Genomic DNA, 26,112 nt, shown 5'->3' on the forward strand with positions numbered 1-26,112 from the left:
ACTCGAGCAATGCGACGCCAGGCTTCGCACTTCACCATTCGAGGTGGCCTCTTGTACCGGCGCAATTACTCACCAGACGGCAGGAAGTGGCTGCTCGTTATTCCCTGAAAGCTGCGCTCTACAATCTGTGCATCATTTCACTCCGACCCGCAATGCGCTCACGCCGGTCTCTTCAAGACCTACGAGCGTTTAAGGAAGCGGTACTACTGGCGTGGGATGTTTACTTTTGTTCGACAGTTTATTCGCGGCTGCCACGAGTGTCAGCGACGAAAACAGCCACCGAATGCAGGAGCAGCTCCACTACAGCCGCTTGCGTGCCCTGACCGCCCATTCGATCGCGTCGGAATCGACCTTTATGGACCACTGCCATTGACCACAGCAGGTAACCGGTGGGCTATCGTTGCTGTAGATCACCGGACACGGTACGCCGAAACCGCAGCTCTTCCTACGGCGACCGCTCAGGACGTCGCATCTTTCATCCTCCATCGGTTTGTGTTGCGTCACGGCCCTCCTCGCGAGCTCCTCAGTGACCGGGGCCGTGTATTTCTATCCGACGTAATCCAAGCACTTCTCCGTCAGTGCCATATATTACACCGGATGAGTACTGCTTACCACCCTCAGACGAATGGCCTGACTGAGCGGTTTAATCGGACCCTGGGTGACATGCTCACGACGCATGTGGCATCTGACCAAACGAACTGGGACCTGGTTCTTCCGTTTGCGACCTACGCGTACAACACCGCTACCCAAGTCACCACCGGCTTTTCTCCATTCTACCTTCTATACGGACGTCAACCATCGCACACAATTGACACTTCGCTGCCATACGCACCAGATGTATCTGAGTGCACGCCCGTGTCTGAAGCCGCCCGTCACGCCGAAGAATGCCGCCAACTAGCGAAGCAGTTTACTACAGCTGACCAGCAACGCCAGAAAAAGGCCCGCGATGACGACCACCCTCCTGCCGCCAAGTTCGCCCCTGGAACCCTTGTATGGCTGTATGTACCACCCTGTGCACCTGGTTTGTCTACCAAGCTACTATCAAATTACCATGGCCCATATCGCGTGCTAGAGCGCACATCGCCCGTCAATTACGCCATCGAACCACTTACGCCACCCGGTGACCATCGTCGGCGTGGACACGATATTGTTCACGTGGACCGCTTGAAGCCGTACTTCGACCCGCTCGTTCCTAATTGTTAGATCGCCAGGATGGCTTGATCTTTCTCGACGGGGGCAATTATAATGAAGGAATGATGATAACAAAAGGAAACAGCAAGCATCATCGCAGAATAAGGCACCACGAGATCGGCGCTCGAGCTCCTCCATCTTCCTTGTCCTGTCGCTATCTCCAATCTCCGACCTGCCCGTTTGGTTCGCCCAATAAACCTCTTTACACACTGTAAATGTCGAAAGACGATAGTCTTACGTCTGGGAAGAGCAAACAAAACGTTTATTAGATGTTCTCTGCAAGAAAATCGCTGAATGGTATTCTGAAGGCGCTGCGTTAGAGTGCCTCGAGCGTGTAGCGGAGGCGGAAGAGCGTATCTAGGCACGTTAGACACGAGCGCCATCTGGCAGTTATCTTCAAAAACGAAGGCGTGCGCGACCGCGGAGAAAGATTCGCGCCAGTCTCGGAGGTGATAAGGTGTAGAATTCAAAGGGACGGGCAGGTGCCAACACCTTGTCGTCGTTGCAAAGCGTTGGGAACACCTTCTTGAGCATCGGCTTGCACTGTCAGCGCAGCGCGATAAACGCTACCGTCCTTGGAGTTAGTTGTGTGTGTCTCTTATAGTATAAAGGCAGACATACAAAACATAGACATGTTGTTATGGCGCCTCAGATATGCGCAATATTTGCTTTTTTAATTGACAATCGCACTACTATGAACGCTAAACCTTGAGCAATATTGGTGGGTGCTGCGGATGGGGTTTGCCGTATAGTGCCGTTTGAAACAGACAAATGTACAGACAGACAGACAGACAGACAGACAGACGGACAAAAAATTTTTCGTCGAAGGTCCCCAAGAAAGACCATCGTCTTTAAAACAGTTCCCAAGCAGCCCCCTTTCTGGCCGCCTTGAAAATGGCCGTTGCTGGCGAAATTGAGCGCATGCCAATCACCGGCCAACATTTTGCCGCCCTCCGGGGCGCTCTCACTTCATGCGGGTCTCAAAACACACACTGCGGCCTCCCCGTGGGCTACGGCTCGTTTTCAAAAGCAACCAGGTGCACCGCAAAGGCCTGGTCGCAGGGTGTTTTAGTATTCACATCATCTAGCCGCCAAGAAAGAAAGCCGCGGAAAACCTTCGACAACGAAACGTACGCCCAAAGGGAGAAAGCCGCAACCCTTCCCACTCAGACACCTAACAGAGGAACCAGCAATCAACGCTGCTCCTAAGTGCCCCCCACCCGATAACCGCCATGGTCAACGTTACCAGAACCAGTTGCGCCACGGTGTACTGGACAAGGCGGTGAGCTTTCTTTCGTCTTCATTCACTTTTCTGGTTGCCCACGTGGATAAAGCACCACTGATTATGGTTTTCGTGGCAGAATTAAAGGTGCCACCTCCTTTACACACTGGCTCATTTGTATCGGTTTTAGGAAATCGCAACGAAAATGCGTGCGACATTAAAGGCTAAGCCTTGCGAAGTGTAAACACTAATATACGCGTGGAGTCTGCTCATGTTATCGATGCTACGTCTGCAGCTCGTTTAGCGGTTACACTCGATAGGCGAAAACTTCGCAAACGTTTATCGTACCTACCCTGACATTCTCGCCCGTTGATCTTGGGCTGTAATTTTATAGCCAAGTCGGGAATTACGCTCGATCGCCGTATGAGCACCTACAGCCTTGACATCAATACAAAGCCAGTACTTCACCATCTCCCCAGTCTCATCTGCTTTAAACGAATGTATATCCCTCCTTTGAGCACTTTTTTTACTGTTATCGAAGCCTACAAAGAGCCATCAAAGCTAAAAGACAAAATCGAAATAACCCTAAAGCCTTTGAAACAATGTTCAGAGACGCTCCTGACAAGGTTAATGTACCGGAACACAGGACCGATACAGGTGATGCCCAGCCTATTCGTTTCAATCGGCATCCCCTCAGCGTTCACAAGCGGGAACTTCTGGACTCTGCTCTCAACAAAATGCTCGCCACCGGCCTTTTGGCTAAAATGAAAGTGTAGACTCTGGAACATTCTCTCCAAGAGAAGCCATCCCAGAGCAAGGCGATGGCGTGTGTAGCGGCGGACCCCACCAGTTTTTCAAGAGGTCCGGCCACTACACCCGCTTCAAAGAGTGGCACTTCATCCACCGGGCCCGGTTGAGTCTCCTCCCTCCTGAACAACACACGAACGTTTGTGCAGCAGCAGACAAGGGGTATCGATGCGGCGGGCACGGGGAGGAGACTCTGCCGCACGTCCTCTGCCACTGTATGCGGCAGAGCCGGGCCATAACGGAGCGACACTACGCCATAGTCACGCACCTCAAGAAGATGGTGCTGGAGTGGTTCAACCATCGTGGGGGAGAGCCAGCTGGTCGGCGTGCCCGGCCTGCGGCCCGACCCGCTCTTCGCCCGTGGGGAGGATGACCTGGTCCTGGACGTCTGCTGTTCTTTCGACAACCACATACAGGCGTTCCAGGAGGTCCGGAGGCTCAAGGAGGAGAAGTATGCCCCTTTACAGCAACATCTCCTCCACCGGTTCCTGCGCGTCTCCGTAGATGTCATCGTCGACGGCTGCCTCAGCTCGTGGGATCCGGCCAACGACCGTGTCTGCTGCAGGTTTTGTTCTGAAAAGACTTTGCATCAGTGACATGATCGCCATCTCTGCGAATATTTACCATTGCCTTATAGGTGTTTTGTAAACAGTGTTCTTATTGGACAAGCGATAACGTGTTTTTAATTGTTTTACACCTTTGCAGTTTTATTGATACTAACATATGAACTGTTTTAGCCTTTGTTACCTGCTTTTAACGTATACAAATTTATCGTTGTTTTTTGTTTTGTTTTCGTCTTTTGTAACCCTTTATGATATTTGTAAGCAACAAGCAATAAAAACGTTATATTCTTATCAGCTCGCCTCCGGAGCTCTTCGAGCGTCCAACAGCCCCTGGACATTTACAGTTGTTTTAGCTCTAAGAAAATGTAACTGCACAGTTGTGCATTTATTACCGGTGCTTAAACGCCGTCATGGTAACGAGACTCGTACCCTTTCCATCAATCGGCGCTGTTACATACTCTCTTGGAGCCTGCTCATTCTTCTCTACCCTTGACTGTGGTTTCCTGCCAATTTTGTTAGCAGAGTGCGATGCTAAGAAAACGGCATTTTCTTTCCACAGAAACTCTCGAAATTTTCGAAGCTACGTTTCAGATTGTGCAAATCATCGGTCACTTTTAATTGTGTCATGAACATGGTGCCTCGAGATGCCCAATTCAATTATCAATGGCTTATATGGATGACATGCTATAATTTTCACAAACCTTTGATGAGCACCTGATCCACCTAGCCACTCTGCTACAACGAATGCAGAACGCAGTTATTTAGATCTAACCTCAGAAAATTCAGTTAGTCTCATATAGGATCAACCTCCTAGGTCTTATTGTTAAGCAAAGCACAATACGGCCACGTGAACAAAATTTTCAGGCCATCCAGCACTTTCTACCACCAATAGGTGTAACGGTTTTTGGGTATAGTGGGCTTACACTAATAGGTGTAACAAGCCTGCAACGGTTTTTGGGTATAGTGGACTTCTACTGTCACTTCATTGCTCACTGTGACGATAGGGCAAGACCCCGTCATCGGCTCCTGAGCAAGGTTGCGCATTAGTTTTAGATTAACACAGAATAGGATGCAGTCCAGGCTCTGTCAGAGGCTATCGCTGATACAGCACGGCTGCACCTCTCCGACCTAAGCATACCCTTCACAGAGCAGGCCGACGCAAGCGAATATTGCCTTGGAGCAGTTTTGCTCCAAGAATATCAAAGAATTCTTGACCTTGTGGCATTCATGAGCCACTCACTTTGGGGCTCAGAAAAGAACTACACCATAACAGAGAAAGAGTGCCTTACAATCATGTTCGCGCTGAAAAAGTTCGACATATATCTGGATTGTGCTCCGTTTACGATTCAGACCGATCACCATGTGCTGTCATGGCTGTAAAAGCTGCAAAAGTCATCCGGTAATCTGGCATGGTGGGCTTTTTCTCTTCAGAAGTATATAAACAGAGTATAGTACAAGAAAGGCACCAGCAACGAAGTGGCTGACGTGGTTTCTCGAGTTCCACTGTCCGGGGATGATGAAGCATCCGTCGATATCCTGGTTGTGACGATGCCTGCAGATGCCTGGAGAACACTGGTCCCGCTACCATGGCTCCTCGGTGCTCAAAGAAGTGACAATCAGTGAAAGCAGATATGCAGTGGCCTGGGCGCTACCAGTCCCACCGGGAACACATGGTGCGCAAACACCTATGACTGCTACTTGCAAGACAATTACGTTACGAACCCGCTCTCTAGACGCATGATGGCGAGTCCCCGTCTCGCATTTTCATTCCTCGGAAGCAACGCAAAACTTTGGGGGCATACTTTCATGACACAGGCCTCGCTGGTCACTGTGTGGGCAAGAAGCCTTTAAAAAGTTGTGTCGCCTCGACACAAGAACGAAGATGAGAAAGAACGTCATAACATACGTTCACACTTTCCCTACCTGCATGCTAAACCGCAAAACCGAGGGGAGGCAACCTGCCGGATTAAGTGCAATCTGTGCACGTAAATCGTTGGATGTGACGCTATCGGCCCATTCCTACATCAGCTAAGAGATTTCGATACTTGTTTGTATAGCAACTCACTATTGTTCGAAATGGGTATAGCTGTACCTGTCATGCCAGCTGGATTTGAAAGTGATCTAGAACCATCTGTCACAGACGTTCACTCGCTTCGGTTTTCCAAAGCAGAAATAACATATTTTGCAACATATTTCGCAGGCAAATTATCTGTGGACAGCTGCAAAGCTCTTAGTGTATACCACAAAAAAACCTTACCACCCTGAAGCAAGCACTAATAAGTGCGTCAACATAACCAATAAAACAATTTTGGTGGCTTTCACAGACCAGCACAGGGACTGGGATGACCACGTAGAGAAAATGGCATTTTCCACGCGAACAACAGTGTATCGTTCAACTGCCTTTGCTCCGGCAGCCATCCATCCAGGTCGCTCAATTTTCCTACCGTACATGCACTTAACATTGACCCCGAATAACCATCTGAAACTACGCGAAGTTCGCCCAATATATATCCAATTGCTGGAGCGAAACTTTGCGGGAGGCCAGGGGCAACTTTGAACTAGCCCGCTTGGAACATTGGGCTTGGAACATTGGGGTTGGAACAGTTGGTGATGAGGTGCTCCAACCGCACGTATCCACTCAGTGATGCAGCAAAAGGGTTCGCTGCCTCCCTCGCACCAAGTGTCACACCGGTCCCGTTAATTAGGGAGGCGATCGCCGGGCTAATTCCAAGAGCCGAAGTATCGGCCCCCAAAACCGCACCACGAAAGCGTGGACAATTTAGAAGTGGTCCTTTTTGGCGCGCCAGCGGACGCCGGTTGTGGCCCAAAGAACAAGTCAGAGCCGAGAGTTGATAAACAAACAAATTATATTCTCAATAATGGCAGATCAAAAACAATACACAAAAATGCACACTCCACAAAAGTTGCATACAATGTCACCAACCAAACCAATCAATCAACGTACTACACAATACAATCAGCCACACTTGAAACAACGGACACGGACAACAATACGCACTACAATGCAGTCGCATGCATTGAACAACCAAGACACTTAAAGACTAAAGAGATAGAAAACCTATTCAGTCCAAAGTTCTTCACTCACTCACTCAAAGTCCAGCGTTGTTGTCGTTCCGCAGCCCTCGAAGTTTCTCTTCCAGGAAACCTCCCGTCTTCAATTGGCCACTCTTCAAACTTCAACGTCTTCGCCGGAACACGTCGGCTTCACACCCGCAGCTGTTGCCACGGGTGTTCGCTCGATAGCGGTAAACACACGCTCTTGCCTGTAGCCCGAGCCTTCACCCCTCAGGTGGAAATCCTCTTCATCTCCGGCTTCGTCCCTACGGACCAAAACCTTCGCCGACTACACGGCGGAATCCCTACGCGCTCTGGCGTTACTTCCGTCTCCTCCTCATCTCTCATCTCGGCTGCTCGATTAAATACGTTCCGCGCCACCTTCCAGAAAGTTCTCCTCATTTCGTCGGCGCGATGCGCAGCGAAGGCTGGGGAGAGGCGCGAGACGGTTCGACTGCCCTCCGCGTCGGATGAGTCAACTCGGCGTGGCCACGCCTCCATCGTTCTAGAAACATCGCGGGCTATCTCGGCCGCCGATGTGGGGTGAGGAGGTTCGTCGATGAAGCCACGCTTCTGCGGGGAGAGCGCGCGCCCGGGGAGCCTTGGCCGTTTGTTTTCTTTTTCTTTCCTTTTTTTTTCTTTTGACCTCGCGGCATCTCTTTCGCGCGTTATCGCAAGAATTTGGCGTCGCGCCCTTTTTTAGCGCTCGTTCTGTGACACTGCCCCCCACTTTAAGAATATTATCTCATAATATTCAAAACCACACAAACGAGCGCGAACAGTCACCACACACTCTTACAGACTGTAACACCATCCGTCGCTCATGACACTTCACATTCACAATAGATCACTTAATACAATTGTACATTGTAATTAAATTACACCACATGAAATATAACCACAAGCACATGAGTACAACACTCCACCACACATTCCGAATAATACAAATGTACAAAGTTCTCTCATTACAACAACGGTCCAATACTATACATGACATCACAGCACAAACACTTCGACACTTGTGACACATAACACAACATTAACACAACATATGACACTCAGCACAGCCCAACACATTCTGATTCGACTTCAGCACTTATCCTGTGTATTTCGAGCTGCGCTTGCGTCCTTTCTTGCGGTGCTCGCTCGATATCTTCTCGTTTTTCCTTGTTCTTTTTCGGCGAGCCTTCTCCAACGACGGGGTCTGAGGCGGCGTCTCAGCCATCGCTGTCACTTCTGACACTGTTAACGGGTGATAACGCTCAACCGATCCTGTCACCCGCTTGTTCACGTCCCGACATTTGGCCTGGCTGGCCAACTCCGTCTTCTTTGCACTGTCGGTCGGTTGAGGTCGTGCTGACGTAAGTCCAGTTGCCCGGCCCGTGAACTCGTTCAACACGATCATCTTATCATTCATAGTCCCTTGCACCGCGGCTTCACCTTGGGCTCGAGTGATATCCGTCACGGGATGCTCCTCTACTTTATCTCGCGGCCGCTGGGTTGGCGAGGGCTCTATCTTCGGGTCTTCTCCCAAACATTCTGGATCACTTGGCCCTCGCGCCCCGTCGATGTTTCCGATGACAAGGTCATACAGGGGGGTCGTCATGCATAAAGCAGTAACCTTCCCGCTGAAGTACGGGGTTTCAACCTCAATTTCTGCTTCGGGAAGCATCCGAACCGTACGGTCAATTAGGCAAACCGGCTTCGTTCTGCTTGTCAACTCACTTTCCCGTACCAAATGTCTCCGCACGATAACAGTGGAACTGCCGGTATCTCTTAACACCGTAATCTTTTTTGCCCGCAACTTTTCCAGGCAGCGTTGGCATTCCTTTCGTAACACCGGTTGGCTGTTTTGACATTACAGCACCCACAATAGGAATTTTCTCCCCATTATTCAACTCTACGAATCCATCAGTGACGGCATTATTATCAGATTTCGGGGCTGCTTGCACACAGGATACCTGGTGAGTTTGACTCACTCCGTTCCGACATGCATCTGCTTTGTGCCCAGTCTGACCACACTTGAAACATTTTACAACCGTAGGGCTCGTAAAGATCGTTCGACAGTTTTTCGCGCGATGACCCACTCGGTTGCACAGAAAACATCGCGGAATGCTCTCTGGTGCACGCTTCTTTTCTTCGGGAGCCAATTTCTTCGAATCGTCGGGACACTCCTTCTTGACTTTGGCCAAATTAGTGCCACCTTGCGCTTCCAAGAATTGATCAGCCAATTCAAGCATTCCTTCAAGTGACTCAGCCTTCCTCTCTTTCAAATACAGCGACAGGTTTGGGTGGCAACTAGTAAGAAATTGTTCTCTAATTAGGAGCTCTCTAAGCTCATCGTACTCCTGTGCTGTCCCTGAAAGTTCAATCCATCTGTCGAAATAATGGCAAAGTCGGGCGGCATACTGCGTAGCCGTCTCACCATCAGCTGGCTTTCCTGTCCGAAATCTGTCCCGGAATCCTTCTACGGTAAATCTAAATCGCTTCAGCAAAGCAGCTTTCACCTTTGCATAGTTGGCTGCATCGGTCGGCGTCAGCCTACCGTACACACTGAGCGCTTCACCACTCAAGCAAGTACTCAAAGCAGTTGCCCATTGATGTTCTGGCCAAATCTGGCTCTTCGCAATCGTCTCGAATCGGTGAAGGTACGCGTCAAGGTCGCCCTTCCTTTCATCAAACGCCACGAGCAGCTTGCTTGGGTTCAAGCGGAAGCCATGATCTTACCGTTCGCTGCTTTCAACTCTAGATTGGACGGGAGTTTCACTTCGCTGTTGCAAACGGAGCCGCTCGAGTTCCATCTCGTGCTGTCGCTGCCGTTCCCTTTCCTCTCTTTCTTCTTTCGCCCTCTCAGCTGCCAGTCTTTCTTTCTCCAGCTCCAACTTCAATTGCAGCTCTCTTTCTTCTTTCAGCTGTCGCTCCCTTGCCTCTCTTTCTTTCTTCTCTCTCGCAGCTGCCAACCTCTCTCTCTCCAACTCAGCTGCTTTTTCTTCCTTGGCCCTCTCAGCTGCCAACCTCTCTCGTTCTAACTCAGCTGCTTTTTTCTTCTTTAGCTCTCTCAGCTGCCAACCTCTCTCTCTCCACCGCCTCTTTCTCCTTCTGGCTTACCCACTTCCGTAGTTCGGCGCCAGAAAGACCCATCTTCTCACCAAGAGCAACTAACTTTTCGAGATCCATTGTGTCTCGTAACTCGCAAATAAACCTTGCCGCGTGCAAAAAGTATCTGCCTAAATCAGTCTATCGGAACACTCCCCTGCACTCGTTAGCGAGAACACTGGACAACACACAAAATCGTTCCCATAGCACTATCAACAACTCGAGGCTCTTTCTCACTTCTTTGGACACACTGTGCACCAAAAGGTCCTGTCGCGAACGCCAGATTAATTGTCACACCGGTCCCGTTAATTAGGGAGGCGATCGCCGGGCTAATTCCAAGAGCCGAAGTATCAGCCCCCCGAACCGCACCACGAAAGCGTGGACAATTTAGAAGTGGTCCTTTTTGGCGCGCCAGCGGACGCCGGTTGTGGCCCAAAGAACAAGTCAGAGCCGAGAGTTGATAAACAAACAAATTATATTCTCAATAATGGCAGATCGAAAACAATACACAAAAATGCACACTCCACAAAAGTTGCATACAATATGTCACCAACCAAACCAATCAATCAACGTACTACACAATACAATCAGCCACACTTGAAACAACGGACACGGACAACAATACGCACTAAAATGCAGTCGCATGCATTGAACAACTAAGACACTTAAAGACTAAAGAGATAGAAAACCTATTCAGTCCAAAGTTCTTGGAACCAAAGTCGAGATGATACTCTTCCGAGAATCACTCACTCAAAGTCCAGCGTTGTTGTCGTTCCGCAGCCCTCGAAGTTTCTCTTCCAGGAAACCTCCCGTCTTCAATTGGCCACTCTTCAAACTTCAACGTCTTCGCCGGAACACGTCGGCTTCACACCCGCAGCTGTTGCCACGGGTCTTCGCTCGATAGCGGTAAACACACGCTCTTGCCTGTAGCCCGAGCCTTCACCCCTCAGGTGGAAATTCTCTTCATCTCCGGCTTCGTCCCTACGGACCAAAACCTTCGCCGACTACACGGCGGAATCCCTACGCGCTCTGGCGTTACTTCCGTCTCCTCCTCATCTCTCATCTCGGCTGCTCGATTAAATACGTTCCGCGCCACCTTCCAGAAAGTTCTCCTCATTTCGTCGGCGCGATGCGCAGCGAAGGCTGCGGGAGGCGCGAGACGGTTCGACTGCCCTCCGCGTCTGATGAGTCAACTCGGCGTGGCCACGCCTCCTTCGTTCTAGAAACATCGCGGGCTATCTCGGCCGCCGATGTGGGGTGAGGAGGTTCGTCGATGGAGCCACGCTTCTGCGGGGAGAGCGCGCGCCCGGGGAGCCTTGGCCGTTTGTTTTCTTTTTCTTTCCTTTTTTTTCTTTTGACCTCGCGGCGTCTCTTTCGCGCGTTATCGCAAGAATTTGGCGTCGCGCCCTTTTTTAGCGCTCGTTCGGTGACACCAAGATTGGAAGGTAGGGTGTTGTAAAACGAATTAACTTGGCATACCTTCTCAAAAACAAAACCGGTTGTCTAGTAACAGGCCCTGTGAACTCATGCGACCTCAAAGCTTATACCGCGAGGGCCCACTAGACGCGTAAACACATCCCCCCTCTGTGTCGACATAGCTGTCCTTCGTACTTGTTGTTAGTCAGGATGCGGAGCGTTTATATTGTTGAGCTGTTCTAATCTTACCTTTCGCAGAAGGCCCCGCAGCAACTTCAGAGTCAACTAGCCTGCGACCGAGCACAGGACTGACACCCGTCATGGAATGCCGACACAGGCTATTGTGAACACCGACATGCGCTACGAGCACGTTCCGCTCTGTGCAACGGGCGGGACAAGGACATATCACATATTGTGATGCGATTTGCGGGCAGGCTTCATTCGGCGTGGCCCCGCCGCGGGGGTCTAGTGGCTAAGGTACTCGGCTGCTGACCCGCAGGTCGCGGGTTCGAATCCCGGCTGCGGCGGCTGCATTTCCGATGGAGGCGGAAATGTTGTAGGCCCGTGTGCTCAGATATGGGTGCACGTTAAAGAACCCCAGGTGGTCGAAATTTCCGGAGCCCTCTACTACGGCGTCTCTCATAATCATATGGTGGTTTTGGGACGTTAAACCCCACAAATCAATCAATTCATTCGGCGTGACCATCAGGACAAGGACATGCGATGAATTCTGATGTGTTGCGGGGCCCGACAAACCGTGTAGACTAATCTGGCACGGCTTCTCAGTTTTTTTTCTATTTTATGATCTCTTCGTTATTGCCTTTAGTATTCTGTGGACTATGACACTCACTGGAGTAACCATACTTGTGCGGATGGAGTGTCGGCCCCATGGGCCTTTATCTGCAGCACGCAGGTGCAGTGTTACTAGAAGATGGCAGTGGAATGAACAAGGCACCCCTCCCGCTTCTCGGCTGATTTCCGGCGAATGACAGTAGTGGCGGCACTGTGGTCACTTTGTACTTATAGAGCCTTAATGGCCAGACGGTCATGTAGGCTCCCTATTTCTACTGAATATTTCCCAAGCGTCTGCATTTGGAGCGCGTGCGCTGTAGTCTGCGAAAGCGAGTAATTTAGCGCGTTCAATGCACTACTGGACGTTTATCGGTGTATGCACACCTGCTAAGTGGCATGGTGCACAAATGAATATGCAGGCGTGCCAAAACTGCGTCGAGAAATTACCTTTGTCAGGAGCCTGCCGACCCACAAAAGAAAAAAAAACACGTATAATCAGAATCAGCACGGATCCGCCAAGCGTCTCACTCAAACTTGTGTGGTTTGAAAGGAGCGCTCTGAGCTGCGCTACATCATCAGTGGCTACTAACTACAAATTGTGAAGTATCAAAACCTCAATGACAGCATGCGCTCGTTTTGTCGGTAGTGTCTGCCATATCCAGAGCACTGAATCGCATATGAGCCCTCATGCGTTCGATTGCTCCATAAGAAAGCAGAGTACAAGCAATTTTGTCAACTTTTATGTCGGTGGCGACTCCGAGTTTTATTCTGCCAGTTTTGCGGAGAAATATAATGCTTTCTGGAATGTTTATAATGTATGAAGCGTGGGGGCATTTGCGCTTACAGTGCATCGCTTAGGCAAGCTCCGATTGCTTACAATGCCAAGATGACGAGCCAGGGAGCTGAGCAGAAGGAACGCGTTTACCTATACGACCTCTACTTCAGAGAGGTGATTTCAAGTATATTAAAAAGCGCAGTTGTATATATAGCCTGTGCGTTATTCTGCTTGCATTACCAGTTCTCATTTTCTGTCGAAAGCTTATATTGTGCTGCTTTCCAAATGTTCTAATGGCGCAGTGCCATTGTAAGCCAGCAGACACTCGTTTAGTTTGACAAGTTTTGTATCGTAAATGTTAGTTTTTAAGTGTCAAAAGTCTAGATGGTTTGCGAACTTTCATATACACACACACAAGCACACACGTGCACACACACACACATTATCACACATTATAGAAATCAGACCTAAGACCTTCGCAGGTCGTAGGTTTGATTTCTGCTCACGGCAGGTTATTTTTTCACCCACTTTTCTTTCTTCTTGTTTACATTACATTAGTTCTAATAACTTCCCCTATACATTCCTTGGCGTTATTTTGTGTTATATCTCATTATCATTGTGTCAAAACACGGTAAAATGAGCTGTTATATATACATTTGTTTCTTATATATATTTATATATATATATATATATATATATATATATATATATATATATATATATATATATATATATATATATATATATATATATATATATATATATATATATATATATATATAAATATATATATATATATATATATATATATAAATATATATATATATATATATATATATATATATATATATATATATATATATATATAATGTGTGTGTGTGTGTCTGCAGATTAATATAAGTTGCCTCAACACTTCAACTGTTCTCTCACTGTACCTTGAACACGTCGGGAAAGTCCACAACAACTATGAGATATTACATCACAACTCGATTGTGTGGTCTAAAAGCCTTTTCTTTCCTATGCAACAAACTTGACTCAAATCGCTTCACCCACTACCACGGTGAAACAGCTATCACTTTACGTGCACCGTGAGCGGGTTAATTGAAATGTCTATTTCTTCTAAACACGAACTTCCTTTGTCAACTACAGGGTTGATAGCACTGAACAAGGCAAAAAAACATACTGTAATGTAGGCAGTATCTGACAAAACAAAATCACCAGTAAACATTTATTGCAGCCACGCAGTCGTGGGCTGTGCGACTACATTTCGTTTGCGGCCGCAGCCTGGGCAGTCTTGTTGTCGACACGACTTGCAGCCAGCCTAAGTAGATGTAGCTGCTTCCTGAGCTCTTTGGTGCAGCCTGTAAAATTTGTGTTCCGAAGACTTGTGCGGAGAGGAGCGATAAAGTCATCCACGAGATTTTGACCAAGCTTGAACTGAAAAAAAAAATAACGTTAAAATAAGTAATACCGTAAAGAATACTTTAACACTGGAGCTGTTTGAGCCAGGGTTGAGGTAATGCATGTGAACAAAATCTATCATACTCAACAAAGACCTGTGCTTTTGAGCGTGTTGCTCGGCCAGTACGCACTCTCTTTGCCCTCTGCTTCTCATTTCCCTCCGTTCCAAGACACGTGCGACCACGATTTTTCAGGTGTTCTTTGCAATACCACAAAGGAGTGGAAGAACGAGCACGTAGATAGAAAGGGAGAAATAGTGAGAAAGGAAGAGAATGAAGATGCAGAAAAGAGAGAAACGAAGAGAAAGGCAGAAAGGAAAATAGAGAGAATCAAAGAAAAACTGCGAAACGGATGGAGGCAAAACGAGAAAAGCCGACAAAGAAAGAGAGAAGAATTGGTCCCGTGTCAGCATGCCTTGCTGCAAATGTCATCGAAAGACGGTAGTCTTCTGTCGGCCATGTTTATTTAGTGCATAGCGTTGCATTTTCAGAACGGCGAAAGAAACACTTGAAAATCTAGAAATATGTATGTATCTATTGACTAGTAAAGGAACACATCACCTAATACTTACGTGTTGATGTTGCGCCTCAGATCTTCGTACTATTTGCTTTTTTGATGGACGATGTTTGCAAGTGTGAACACAGTCACCTGTTTTCAAGACGACCTTGCTTTCAGCGAGTGCTTAAACTTTGGTTGGGTGATAGAGTCGGGTGGAGACAGCCAAATATTTTTTCTTCAAATATTCCAAGAAAGACTATCGTCGTCTAAGAGAAAGCGTACCATTGTCACGTAAGGCATAGAAAAACAAGGAGGTGGGAAAGAGAAAAGAAAGTAAATATCGCGGGTAGGACTAGGATAGAAGGTGAAGGAAGTTATAGCTCAGTATATTGAGGAGTGGGGAAGAGAAGTGATTGTGGGCAGAAAGAAGGAGGGGAATGTCAGCATCTCCACCGTTTAGTCTTCGCACTAGTGCGTAGGTGCAAAATTTCTTCTGGGGGGAGGGGAGAATGTTGAAAGAGAAAGAGAGCAAATCTTAGTCTCTCTGTTCCGAAGCTTTTCGCGCAACCCGGCTAACTGTGAACATCAGCCAACTGAGTGGCGCCCGGTTGCGCGGCAATGCGAAATTCTGAAGGTTCTGCCAAACAACGTTGTCTTTACTTTTATACGGTGCACTCAAGCTATTGTTGCCCACTTCTAAACTGCCATAAGGTTACACGTTACCATGTGTAGAGTTAAACACTATTAGCACTGGGAGCTGATCTACAGTTTCTCATTCATGTAACCATATTTTTGGCGTGCACTTTGGTAAGAGAAAATCTAGCCTTTTTTTCCTGACTTTACCATCTCCACAGGTCAATCGCAACGACATGAATACCAGTTCAGAACACACTGTGCCCATAAAAATTCCTATGGTCAATATAAAAAGAAATTACAAGCCCTACCCGTATCGGAACAATGGGGCCGATTTAATATTGGCGTGTGCGTTCCTAGTGTTAAAGGACGTGCTGTAACTTTTAGGGTCCAGCACCTTTAACAATGTCCCTCCATCTATAATCCAACGGTTGGCGTATACAGAACACGTAGCGCAAGTGCATGCGAGCAACCCAAGATAATTTGTGAACAATGAAACGTTAACAAAAGGTTATTAGCCAGAACAAACAAAATAAAAGGCCACAACACCCTAAACATACCGACATTGAACCTGTCATTATTAAAAGCATATGCAGAAAAGAAAAGGCTCACAAGAAGAAAACGTAAGGCCATCAACCAGAACAAAATAGAAGACGACAGCACCGTAAGAGCGGCAAAGTGGCAACGCAAACAAGCTAGCTCAGAGTTGAAGGTGCAAAAAACGCCTGCTGAAGCGTTCTCTACCAAAGGTGGACACTCATTTGCATACGTTACTGAGCAATGTCACGGGTGATTTAAAGTAACACCGAACGATCTGCACGATTTGCTTCATCTTCATATAGATGCATGTATCTTTTCCTTGTTTCGTGCAGGAGTTGGACATTTACCGGATTTCTTGGCAGCGCCACACTTCACGCGCATTACAGTGAATTGTACGCGCGAAACGATAAAATCTATGAAATGCAATACCAATTAGATGATAATCAATGAAATGAAATGAAAGAGACGCGCGACCAGTACACCTTTCATAATCGAATTTGTGTACACGCGCGTTTCTATCCACTCGGGCCTTGCACAGTACGTTACTTTCTTGTGCTGGCCTTTGGAACTTGGTGGAACCCCTCACGACGCATTCTGTACAGTCACCTGCACCTGATTTTTAGCGTACTGTGCCACTGCCACCACCGAGATATAAACTCACGAGAACTTCGCTTAAATTCCGAGCGCGTCACCGTTTATGAGCGAAGGGGCACTTACGTTCGCCATGACCGTATGAAGAGCGACGAATGCCGGCTCTATCTTGTGGTGGACCACCTTTCGCGAGGCGTGTATCGCAGCGATGGGGCCGTCCGCACACAGGGCGCCACCTAGACAGTGCTCTCTACGGTAGTTCCAGCGGCACGAGAAGGTGAATAATCCTTGAGGATATTGGGCGAATAAGATGTTCAGCAGGTCCTGGTCTTCAAAACTAATTCTCTCCTCGAACTCCTCGAGCTGACGTGTGATGTGGTCCTCCAGGTCGAAGGCACGCAGGCGCGTTAGGTTCATCATCATCAACCCTGCATTCAGACCTGCGCAGTCGGAAGAGGCACGAAAGAGATGTATGGGTGATATTTTTCTTCAGATAAGCAGCTACTAACAGACACAAGGGCCACTGTATGAAGTCAACAAGCTCCCTGTTAAGGCGCGTTTAGGCTCGAGTGACACGACACTAAAGTGGCTCCGACGAAGACACGAGGCACACGCTAACCATCGGCTGACGAGTCGCCCACTAACGATGTCGCCAGACCCCATGGTGACACTAGTCCGACGACGACGACGTCGACGACGATGCCTCAAAAGACAGCATTTCATCGTAGTGTAACGTCATTAGTTTTGAATGACTGAAAAGACCAGCAAAACACTTTCGCAGACCTGTCGTCAGCGTGTCTTCGGGAAATCTGCAGGTGAGGGAAAATTCGCCCCATGTCGTTGCTTCTAACGACCACGAAGCGAGCAATCTTGGGGGAGTTAACAATTCCCACTCCGAGGCTTCCGCAGCGTCTGAATAGGCAGTTCGAGCACCCAACGGAAGTCTTTTCTTCACTACCGTATTGTGTATTCCCAACCCCGTCCCTCGTTACCATGGATTATGGCAGTGGCTGCGCCGCGTAGCCGGAAAGGGACAATGGCAGAGTAGGAAGCATATGGCTGAAAAGGAGGTGAAGGTTTGCAAGTTTAGTCGGTGTCGCTTCGTGTGCCTCCAATTGGACTACAGAATTGGCCAACGAAAAACTGTTAGCACGAAGAGGTGTGATCGGAGTCTTTGAGAGACCACCAGGAGACTTTTTGTGTCTTTGCAGTGTACATAGGCCGACAACAAGACAAAAAACACTCCCAAAGACAGCCTGCAGACCAAAATTGGCGGCGTGTTTTTTTTTCTAGTGTGAACGCACCTTTACGATACACCCGTAGCAACGTCCAATGGTTACTGAGACATGAATGCGTTGGCTTAGCAACGGGCTTGATCGCGCTACTGTTGAGACGTGTTTGTTACAGGCCTTGAACCACGACAAGTAATTCGGTAACATTGCATCGTTTGCGGCTTGATGCGGCATAGAGGCGCAAATAGCCTTGTTTTGAAGCTCCCTAATGTCTCTTTTGGCGAACCTCATATACATAGTAATGTGATGATACTGCAGCGTGAAAGTTGCAAAGGTGTTGAGTGCCTAGATCAAGAACCGCATTTAAAAAAAAACAAAAAAATGAATAGGAAGGCTGAGATATCAAAGTTCCCTTGCATAAGCTTAAGAGCACGCGCTTGCTCTTTCGGGCTTCTCTTCCGTAACGCTGTTTGGAGAGAGCGTTGCTTCAGCCTCGTTGATGTCGTGTTAAGTCAGCATTTTCGGCTTCATGCTTCAGCTTGAGACCTTCCACGTTCCGTCTCCGTGATCACCAGCTCTATGTCGGCAGTTCTAAACACGAAGGCGAATAATTACTTTGGCACCATCATTGTGGTTCACTGTTTTCATGGGCTTCGGCACCATTTGAAGAAAATCGAGCCACCTGATCAGTAGAAAATAGGCTTTATTTAAATTAAATCATCGCCCGATTCCATTGGTTGTCACTGCGGCGCGTGAATTGAATGAAAACGGTCTGTCTTCTTCATTGATCTTTTTCTAGTACATGGCTATACCGTTTTTTTTTGCAACCTTTGAGCTCTTCGACGAAAAAATTTAAGAGCGGTTTTCAAAATGTTGGAAAATACTGTCACCAAGTATGGTTCTTTAGAAATATTAAGGGAATTTCCAGTATTGCGTTACACTACTTTGTGGCAATTATTTGGCAAAATTGAGCTCCCCATAATTTTTTCAATTTTTTTGCTCGCTGTAATCATTATCGCTCACTGTAATCAATACAAGTAATAATTCGCACGAAAAATACTTTATCAACATCAGGATCCTTTCTAACAGTTGTCAATCTTGTAGAGGTATGATGATAATGACATAGGAGGCTTTATGGCGCAAAGATTAGTGACGGCCAAAGAGCGCCAGGTCATGATATGGGATGAGGACAATGATGATATTTGGTGGCTGTATAAGACCAAAAATCATTCGCACTAAAGGTGCATAAAATCGCAGAATTAAGATAATGAGGGGCATCAAATGTATTGGGTGGACTAGGATAAAACATCAACATGTACACAGTGTGCTTGAAAAGTTGTCGTCGTACACAGCACTACGACCTCTCAAGAAACCTTGCGCCCAAGGGACTGGAGGGCAGTGCATAAACAAATAATGTCGGAGCAGCATTTTCTTGAAGAGGATGTGCTACGAATCCTCAGTCCAAATATTGTTCAATGTGTGGGACTCTTTAAGTAAGCTTTAAACAGACAAATGATCAAAGCATTCGTGGTTACCTAAAAACATCGCTGGATGAAGGGAGATCTGCTCACGGTAGCGTTTAGAGAAATACTTTCTCCTTGGTCGTTCCGATTCTGCTCACATGCCCCGCCGCGGTGGTCTAGTGGCTAAGGTACTCGGCTGCTGACCCGCAGGTCGCGGGTTCAAATCCCGGCTGCTGCGGCTGCATTTCCGATGGAGGCGGAAATGTCGTAGGCCCGTGTGCTCAGATTTGGGTGCACGTTAAAGAACCCCAGGTGGTCAAAATTTCCGGAGCCCTCCACTACGGCGTCTCTCATAATCATATGGTGGTTTTGGGACGTTAAACCCCACAAATCAATCAATCAAGCGATTCTGCTCACATCATTAGGACATGAACAGTGTCACTACACACCCTACAGGTCCGAGGATCACCGCCAACTGAATTATGGTTGTGGGTGCCGTAAGTTTGTCCTATTCTCAGTCTCTCTAGTAGGACCACATTTTGTCTTGATCTCGTAGTAGGGAGCCGATACCCTAGATGCGGATTTATGAGGTGAAGCTTATTGCTAGACTCGCCGCCTCACAGACGCTGGCAGTACATCCGTAGTTACTAACGTATGAAAGGTTTAACATCAGGAAAATAGACAGGTATAGATTAGTATCCAGCTTTTGTATCGACGGAGGTGGCAAGCTCGTCTGCCAGCACACTGCCTTCAATGTTACGGTGCCCTGGTACACAGCATAATACGACATGCAGCTTCGAAGCACAAGCAGTGCACAGGAGTGTGTAGAGTGACACAAGCACTTGGTTTTGGTGCTTAAGTAATTTTATTGTTGTTAAAACGCTCAGAAAGCCTGTGTATGTAAGTTATGTTCGTATCCTTGTCTCTTTGATATGCTTAACCCCAGATTACATGGCGTTAACGTATGCTGTGAATATGCATGTTTTCGGAAGCAGCGTGCCAGAATCACAAAAAGAGGAACCGGCTGCTGCGAAAGATTCAACGGCATAGGTCTTCGATGCATCCGTAAAAAATTCTGTGAAGGAGTGTTTGTGCCAAAGTTCTAAAAAGTATAGAACGTGAACAGAGATATGTGCACCGAGGGCTTGTTTTGTAACATCGACAAAACAAACGTCACAGCCGATAACCAGCCAGTATCATGGCGGGAGCTGTTTTTCAGGAGCTAGAATTTTAGGTTCAAGTAAAGGAACATCTGCTTCGTCAGCCAATTCTCTTACTCGGAGTGAGAAGGGCCCTCTCACTGCCGGGTGGTTTTGGAAGGGTTGAGAGCTGGACACATCATTTATTGTGGAATATGCAGGATGTTCATTCTTTTCATTTACGTTAAGAAAATATACGAATTATAAGTACGATCTCTGTAATTGTAGTGACCACTCGTTTGATTCAACATTAGGACTTTCTACAGGGCTTGTCCTAAAGGCACCTGTGGAAAGCGATATACCTATGGTGGACAGGGTGCAACATTGCTAAAGCGCTTGGTGTGGCAGACCGATAGACTACAGCCTCAATGTCCATACGTGTGCGTAAGAAGCTTTTGTGTTGGTTCAAGAGACATTTCCTCTCACAGCCCCATGTTGGGCGTGATAGTACTCTCAGAATGGTCATTGTTTTCAGACACTTGCTTTTAAAGTACTTGATGTGCTCTATAATTGTGAGCTTTGCGTCTAAAATAATCCATAAAAATAAATGCTCTGGTTTGACAGGTAGACGTTGACCTTTGGTAGGAATGGTTGGATCGGGGTGCAGGAATCTCTTGAAAAACGTAAGCCCGTGTTTTCTTGTGGGTTCAGTGTGAATGCACTTTCTTTTGCCCAGTTGAAGACTTTGTTAGAAACGAGTTAAAACTGGCGCTCACAGATCGGCAGGGACCAGGATTTAATCCCCATCTGTGCGTTATCAACATAGTTTTAGTAAAATATATTGCGTGGTATGCACCGGCGTAAGAAATTCATTTCTACAATAAAAAGAGTACGGCTGAGCACTTCACCTTGTGGAACTCCGGTTTATTGCACAAACATTCTTCATCGAAAAATTGCTCACTCGAACATGGAAAGTGCGATTGAACACGTAACTTTCTATCACACCTAATATGTTAGCACGATACCCAAGTGTGAGAAGTCTTTAAGTATTCGGAACAGCCTTGTAATGTTGAAAGCCTTTTTGCATGTCAAGGAATACAGACAAAAAGAATTGCTTAGGAACATAAGCTACACTTATTTGCGTCTCGATGCGAGGATCAGTTGTGGATCGAAACTTCGTGAACCCACACTGATAGGGGTCGAGCAGTTTTTTCGACTGAAGTAAATGTAACCATCGGTAATTTATCAATTTTTCCGAAGACTTTGCACATGCAGCTTGTTAGTGCCGCAAGACGATAGCACGAAACTGAAGATGAATCCTTCCCCTGTTGGATGACAAAAATTATAAACGCCTCTTTCGACGCAGAGGGGATCTCGTCAGAACGTTATACAGCGTTTTACAAAGACGGGAGCGTTTCAGGGGCAAGTGTTTCAACATTTCATGTTACTTTGTCACAACCTGGGGCCGATAGGTTTCATGAGTTTAGTGCTGCCTGCAGCTCAGCCAAGGACAACGGTTGGTTGTAGACCTTGTTATTTTTTTTCACACTTTCATTCCCGTTCATGTTCGTCTATCATTGCCTTACACCGTTTGAATGCTTGAAAATAGTTTGACGAGCTGGCGCACATGCTCAAAATGTGCGCCAAGCAAACTTGCTTGGTCTTGTGAGCTGTTGCCTGCTTCGTTTATTAATTAAAGTGAATACGTTTTTCGCCTCTTCAAACTTTTCTAGAGACTTAGGACTCTTCAAACTCCTATTTTTACTTATCGGATAAATATACCACAATTTGAACGAATATTCGTTGGTGTCATGTTTATAGGGCATCAGGGTTGAAAACGTTTGACTAAATAAAAGTTTATTTGCACGATAAGTGACTAGTTTTTTTCTTTAAAGTGTTTTGCGCGCTTATAATGCAAAGTGTGTATCACATGGCCTATTTAAATAGTATGGGTTAAATGCATCGGGATGCCTCGCCAGTTAGCAATGTTTTTCAAAAAATTTATAATGGCTTACGAGATTTCATTGTAAAGAGATATAACTGCACTGTCGCGCCTACAAGGAGCGAATTACATCCTGTTCAAGTCATGATCAACACGCCACCTTCAATAATAATACGACGCCAGTGGCCTACGCTATTCAAAGTTACTGTGTGCTCGACACTGCTGTTTCGCAAACCTGCCTGCGATTATATATAACCATTGCACCGGCTGTGTGTATTTGTAATATATAAGTTGACATGTTTACGAACAGCCTTGCTTACCTAAAGGTTGTACGTACGGGTGGAACACTTTCCTTTTTATGTAGTAGTTGTTTTCTAAGTTTTCGGTTTCAGGTGCCATGCCGGCCATCTGGTATTCATTCATGGCATAAAACATTCTCCAAAAATCTTCGATAGGATGAAGAAATATTACGTCCGTGTCGACGTAGAGGGCGGCATCCACATCAGGAAGCATGTTCTGCGAAAATAAAGGTTATGTATTCCGTCGAAATACGGCTTCAGAATAGTTTTCGCTGTTTCGGTCTGTTTGCTTGCTTAACTGCGCTTTTTTGGAACGTGATCGCTCCCAAGAAATTTACAATTTTTACCAGTTCAGACAAGAAATTTTGTGTCGCGATAAATTTAATCATGTGTCTGATACAATCTGCGGTGGGCACATACCGGTAAAAAAAGCCTCTGAGTAGAGCACGGCCTGAACAATAGCTGCCAGTTGTGGCCGTTTTCTTTGGGAAACCACAAAGGTACCACGTCACAGCTGACACGCTTCCTGACGTTTTCCGGCCAGGAGGAGTACTTGAAGGAAGAAGGGTGTGTCAGGCCATGAAAGAAAAAAAAAAGCAAGATCACATGAAAACACAATAAACAAATACTCTCAGCGAAGAGCTTTTTTTATCACACGCAAACTTCGAAAATTCAGTTTAATACCCCTCCGCTTTTGCTCTACAGGCAGGCGCTACTCGCGTGAGAATTCGCCTGTTTTCAATTTGCTGCGCTGTCCTCTAACGTATTGCGAAAACGAAAGCCTCCGAGATGATGGGGCGATGTGCGATCCTTGCGCAAGAGGAAAGGCTCATGGGCTGGGTCATCGTGAAAAAGGCAGATTACTGTCAAGCGCACCCTTGCTTCTACATTACGGCGTTAGATGCTAGTGAGGTGACTGAAGCGGAACGTACAAGTGCGCACTTGACGTCAACTAACACCGCCATGTGAGCGCACGGGAAAAGGCATGCTACGCGAGGGCCCGACGAGTGTCGTCATCCTTTTCCTCCAAAGAGACAAAGGGTTTTGTGCACTACTGCAGGGTAGTCTTGTACGTACATGTACAAACACCCCACTTTACATATTCCTTGAAATATTTGAAGCAAACACAGACACATGGTCTGAAGAAACATTTAATTAATCGTAAGTAATTATCACATGGAGCAATTGTGTATCCTGCTTCCTAGCTCAGCTCTTGAATACTACGTACCCACTAAACGTCACCTTTTTATGTTAACTAAGGACGGACATAGAAGCACATTTTTGTGGTTTCCGAGGATAAATGGCGATTTGATTGATTGATATGTGGGATTTAACGTCCCGAAATCACCAATAAAAGGCTATTTTAATTAGGTTGTAATTACCTATGAGCAGGGCCAGCTAAGGTGTTTCTTAAAATATTTCCAATTTACATATCCTATACAACTAATACATAGATTCACACATTTTCTTTATGAGGGTCCTTTAATTTATGAAACCTTTAGTGGACGATGGCTGCCCGGCCGGTGCTCTCGCTCCCAAATTACACGCTTGGCTGAGCGGGCGTACGTCGCCAACACTCGCCATCTTGGAAGAAACCTGCGATGGGTAAAACACGTAGGAGAGAGGTGATGGCTCTAACTTTGGCGCGTCTGTGCCGTCTTTACGGTACGCAGAATGATGCCAAAGGCACTTCAACCTGTTGTTTTAAATTTGTCTTGTTTACGTTTCACTCAATCGTTTGAGATTTTACAGGCGCAATTCTTACTGAAACGTTTGTACGTGAAGCCCGTTCGTTTGACTGCAAAACATGTCGACGTGTTCTAATCTTGAAATGAATATTGCATTGCTGATCTCGTGCAAGGTGCGGACTACCGTTTTTGAGCGTGTACCGTTTTATCGTGGGCTGCAAAAACAGTGTTTTTGTAAGTGTGCCAAATATTTGAAATTTATCACACTGAATGGCAGGTATAAAATGGCAGCAGAGAGCACAGGACCGAGTTGAACATGGGAGAGGCCTTTGTCCTGCAGTCGACGTAGTCATGATAATGATGATGATGATGATGATGATGATGACAACGATGATGCTGATGATCATGATCATGATGATGTTGTTGATAATGATGATCACACTATATGGAAATTATGCACCGACAATAGAGTTGTGCCGGCCTGTTTTGCCACAAATCTCTCGAATGATTTAGCAGTTACGCATTTAAGCTTTGAACGCCCGCCATGATTCAGATAACACGTGGTTCTTTGCCGGGACGGTTTCGAAGCGCAACAATTGAACCAACCAGATAAATCAAGTCACGGGGGAAAGATTACGTATTACAAACGAATTTTGAGTTATTAGCTACATATGGCGTACTTGACGTTATGTAGAGAACAATACGCTAACACAATTTAGAGAACAACAAAATTTGATTGAGGCCTATGAGTATTACAATTATTCCTCTTAACCGGCTGAAACCAGGTTAGTACGTGTGCACTGCTTCGCTCGAGTGAAATGAGGAGAAAAATTGCTGCAGACCCACGAATTCAGATGATGATGCGAAGCTAAGTCCTGAGGTTCATAATGTCTACGTTAATGTCACCATATGATCCGCAGGTCGCGGGTTCGATTCCCGGCTGCGGCAGCTGCATTTCCGATGGAGGCGGAAATGTTGTAGGCCTGTGTACTCAGATTTGGGTGCACGTTAAAGAACCCCAGGTGGTCAAAATTTCCGGAGCCCTCCACTACGGCGTCTCTCATAATCAAATGGTGGTTTTGGGACGTTAAACCCCACAAATCAATACGTTAATGTCACCGAGTAGTGTAATAAAGGACGGACAGATGCATGGACGGTCGGACGGATAGTCAGATGGACAGATGGACGCACGTGCGCACGGATGGATGGATGCATGGATGGACGGATGCACGCATGGGTGGACAGGTGCACGGATGATCAGAGTACTGTGTCTTTTTAAACCATATGCGCACTGCGTACGCTCTAGACACGCAACTACGCACTAATTTTTGCGCCTGCGCTTCGACGAGAGACGACAGCGATCCTCGATGACAACGGTCGGCCATTGTAAGCGCCTAAGGAGCTTCGCTCCTCAGATTCTTCAAAAGCACTGCTTCCCTCAGAACTACATTACCGAGAGTTGCTCTGTGCAATGTTTCACGAGATAAGTTTTTGAAAAAAAATTGCATCTCTAGAAGAATTTGTGAAATGTTTACAGACTTACCTCTTTTCGCATTTTTTTCTCGTTCAGCTTATCTGCGATGATTATAAGGCGAAGCCTTGTGCTGGAGTAGGCTGCGGCCGACTTCACAGCAACGATTCCAAGATTAAAATCATCCTCGCACATGGCGTAGACTAGGGTCATTGTAT

The 26,112-nt window shown here is 46.8% G+C and overlaps 1 protein-coding gene across 1 annotated transcript; it reads right to left on the reverse strand.

Moving 5' to 3' along the window:
- Positions 1–14,150: 14,150 nt before the first annotated feature.
- LOC142765572 (glucoside xylosyltransferase 1-like) lies at positions 14,151–22,939 on the reverse strand. Its single transcript, XM_075866760.1, has 3 exons — positions 22,757–22,939; positions 16,787–17,100; positions 14,151–14,374 (listed from the first exon to the last, which is right to left on the reverse strand). The coding sequence occupies exons 1-3, from the start codon at positions 22,869–22,871 to the stop codon at positions 14,198–14,200; spliced, it is 606 nt and encodes a 201-aa protein (XP_075722875.1). The 5' UTR covers positions 22,872–22,939; the 3' UTR covers positions 14,151–14,197.
- Positions 22,940–26,112: the final 3,173 nt, after the last annotated feature.

This window comes from Rhipicephalus microplus, chromosome 6 (assembly GCF_043290135.1).
Source record: "Rhipicephalus microplus isolate Deutch F79 chromosome 6, USDA_Rmic, whole genome shotgun sequence".
NCBI classification, from domain to species: Eukaryota; Metazoa; Arthropoda; class Arachnida; order Ixodida; family Ixodidae; genus Rhipicephalus; species Rhipicephalus microplus.

What these genes read in the sequence shown, in the direction of transcription:
- LOC142765572 (XM_075866760.1), bottom strand. Translation starts at nt 22,871, where the DNA reads ATGTTTTATGCCATGAATGAATACCAGATGGCCGGCATGGCACCTGAA. An exon ending in CCCGTACGTACAACCTTTAG is followed by an intron (nt 17,101 to 22,756) that starts GTAAGCAAGGCT and finishes CCGACTGCGCAG; the next exon opens with GTCTGAATGCAGGGTTGATG. An exon ending in TTCATACGGTCATGGCGAAC is followed by an intron (nt 14,375 to 16,786) that starts GTAAGTGCCCCT and finishes TTTTTTTTTCAG; the next exon opens with TTCAAGCTTGGTCAAAATCT.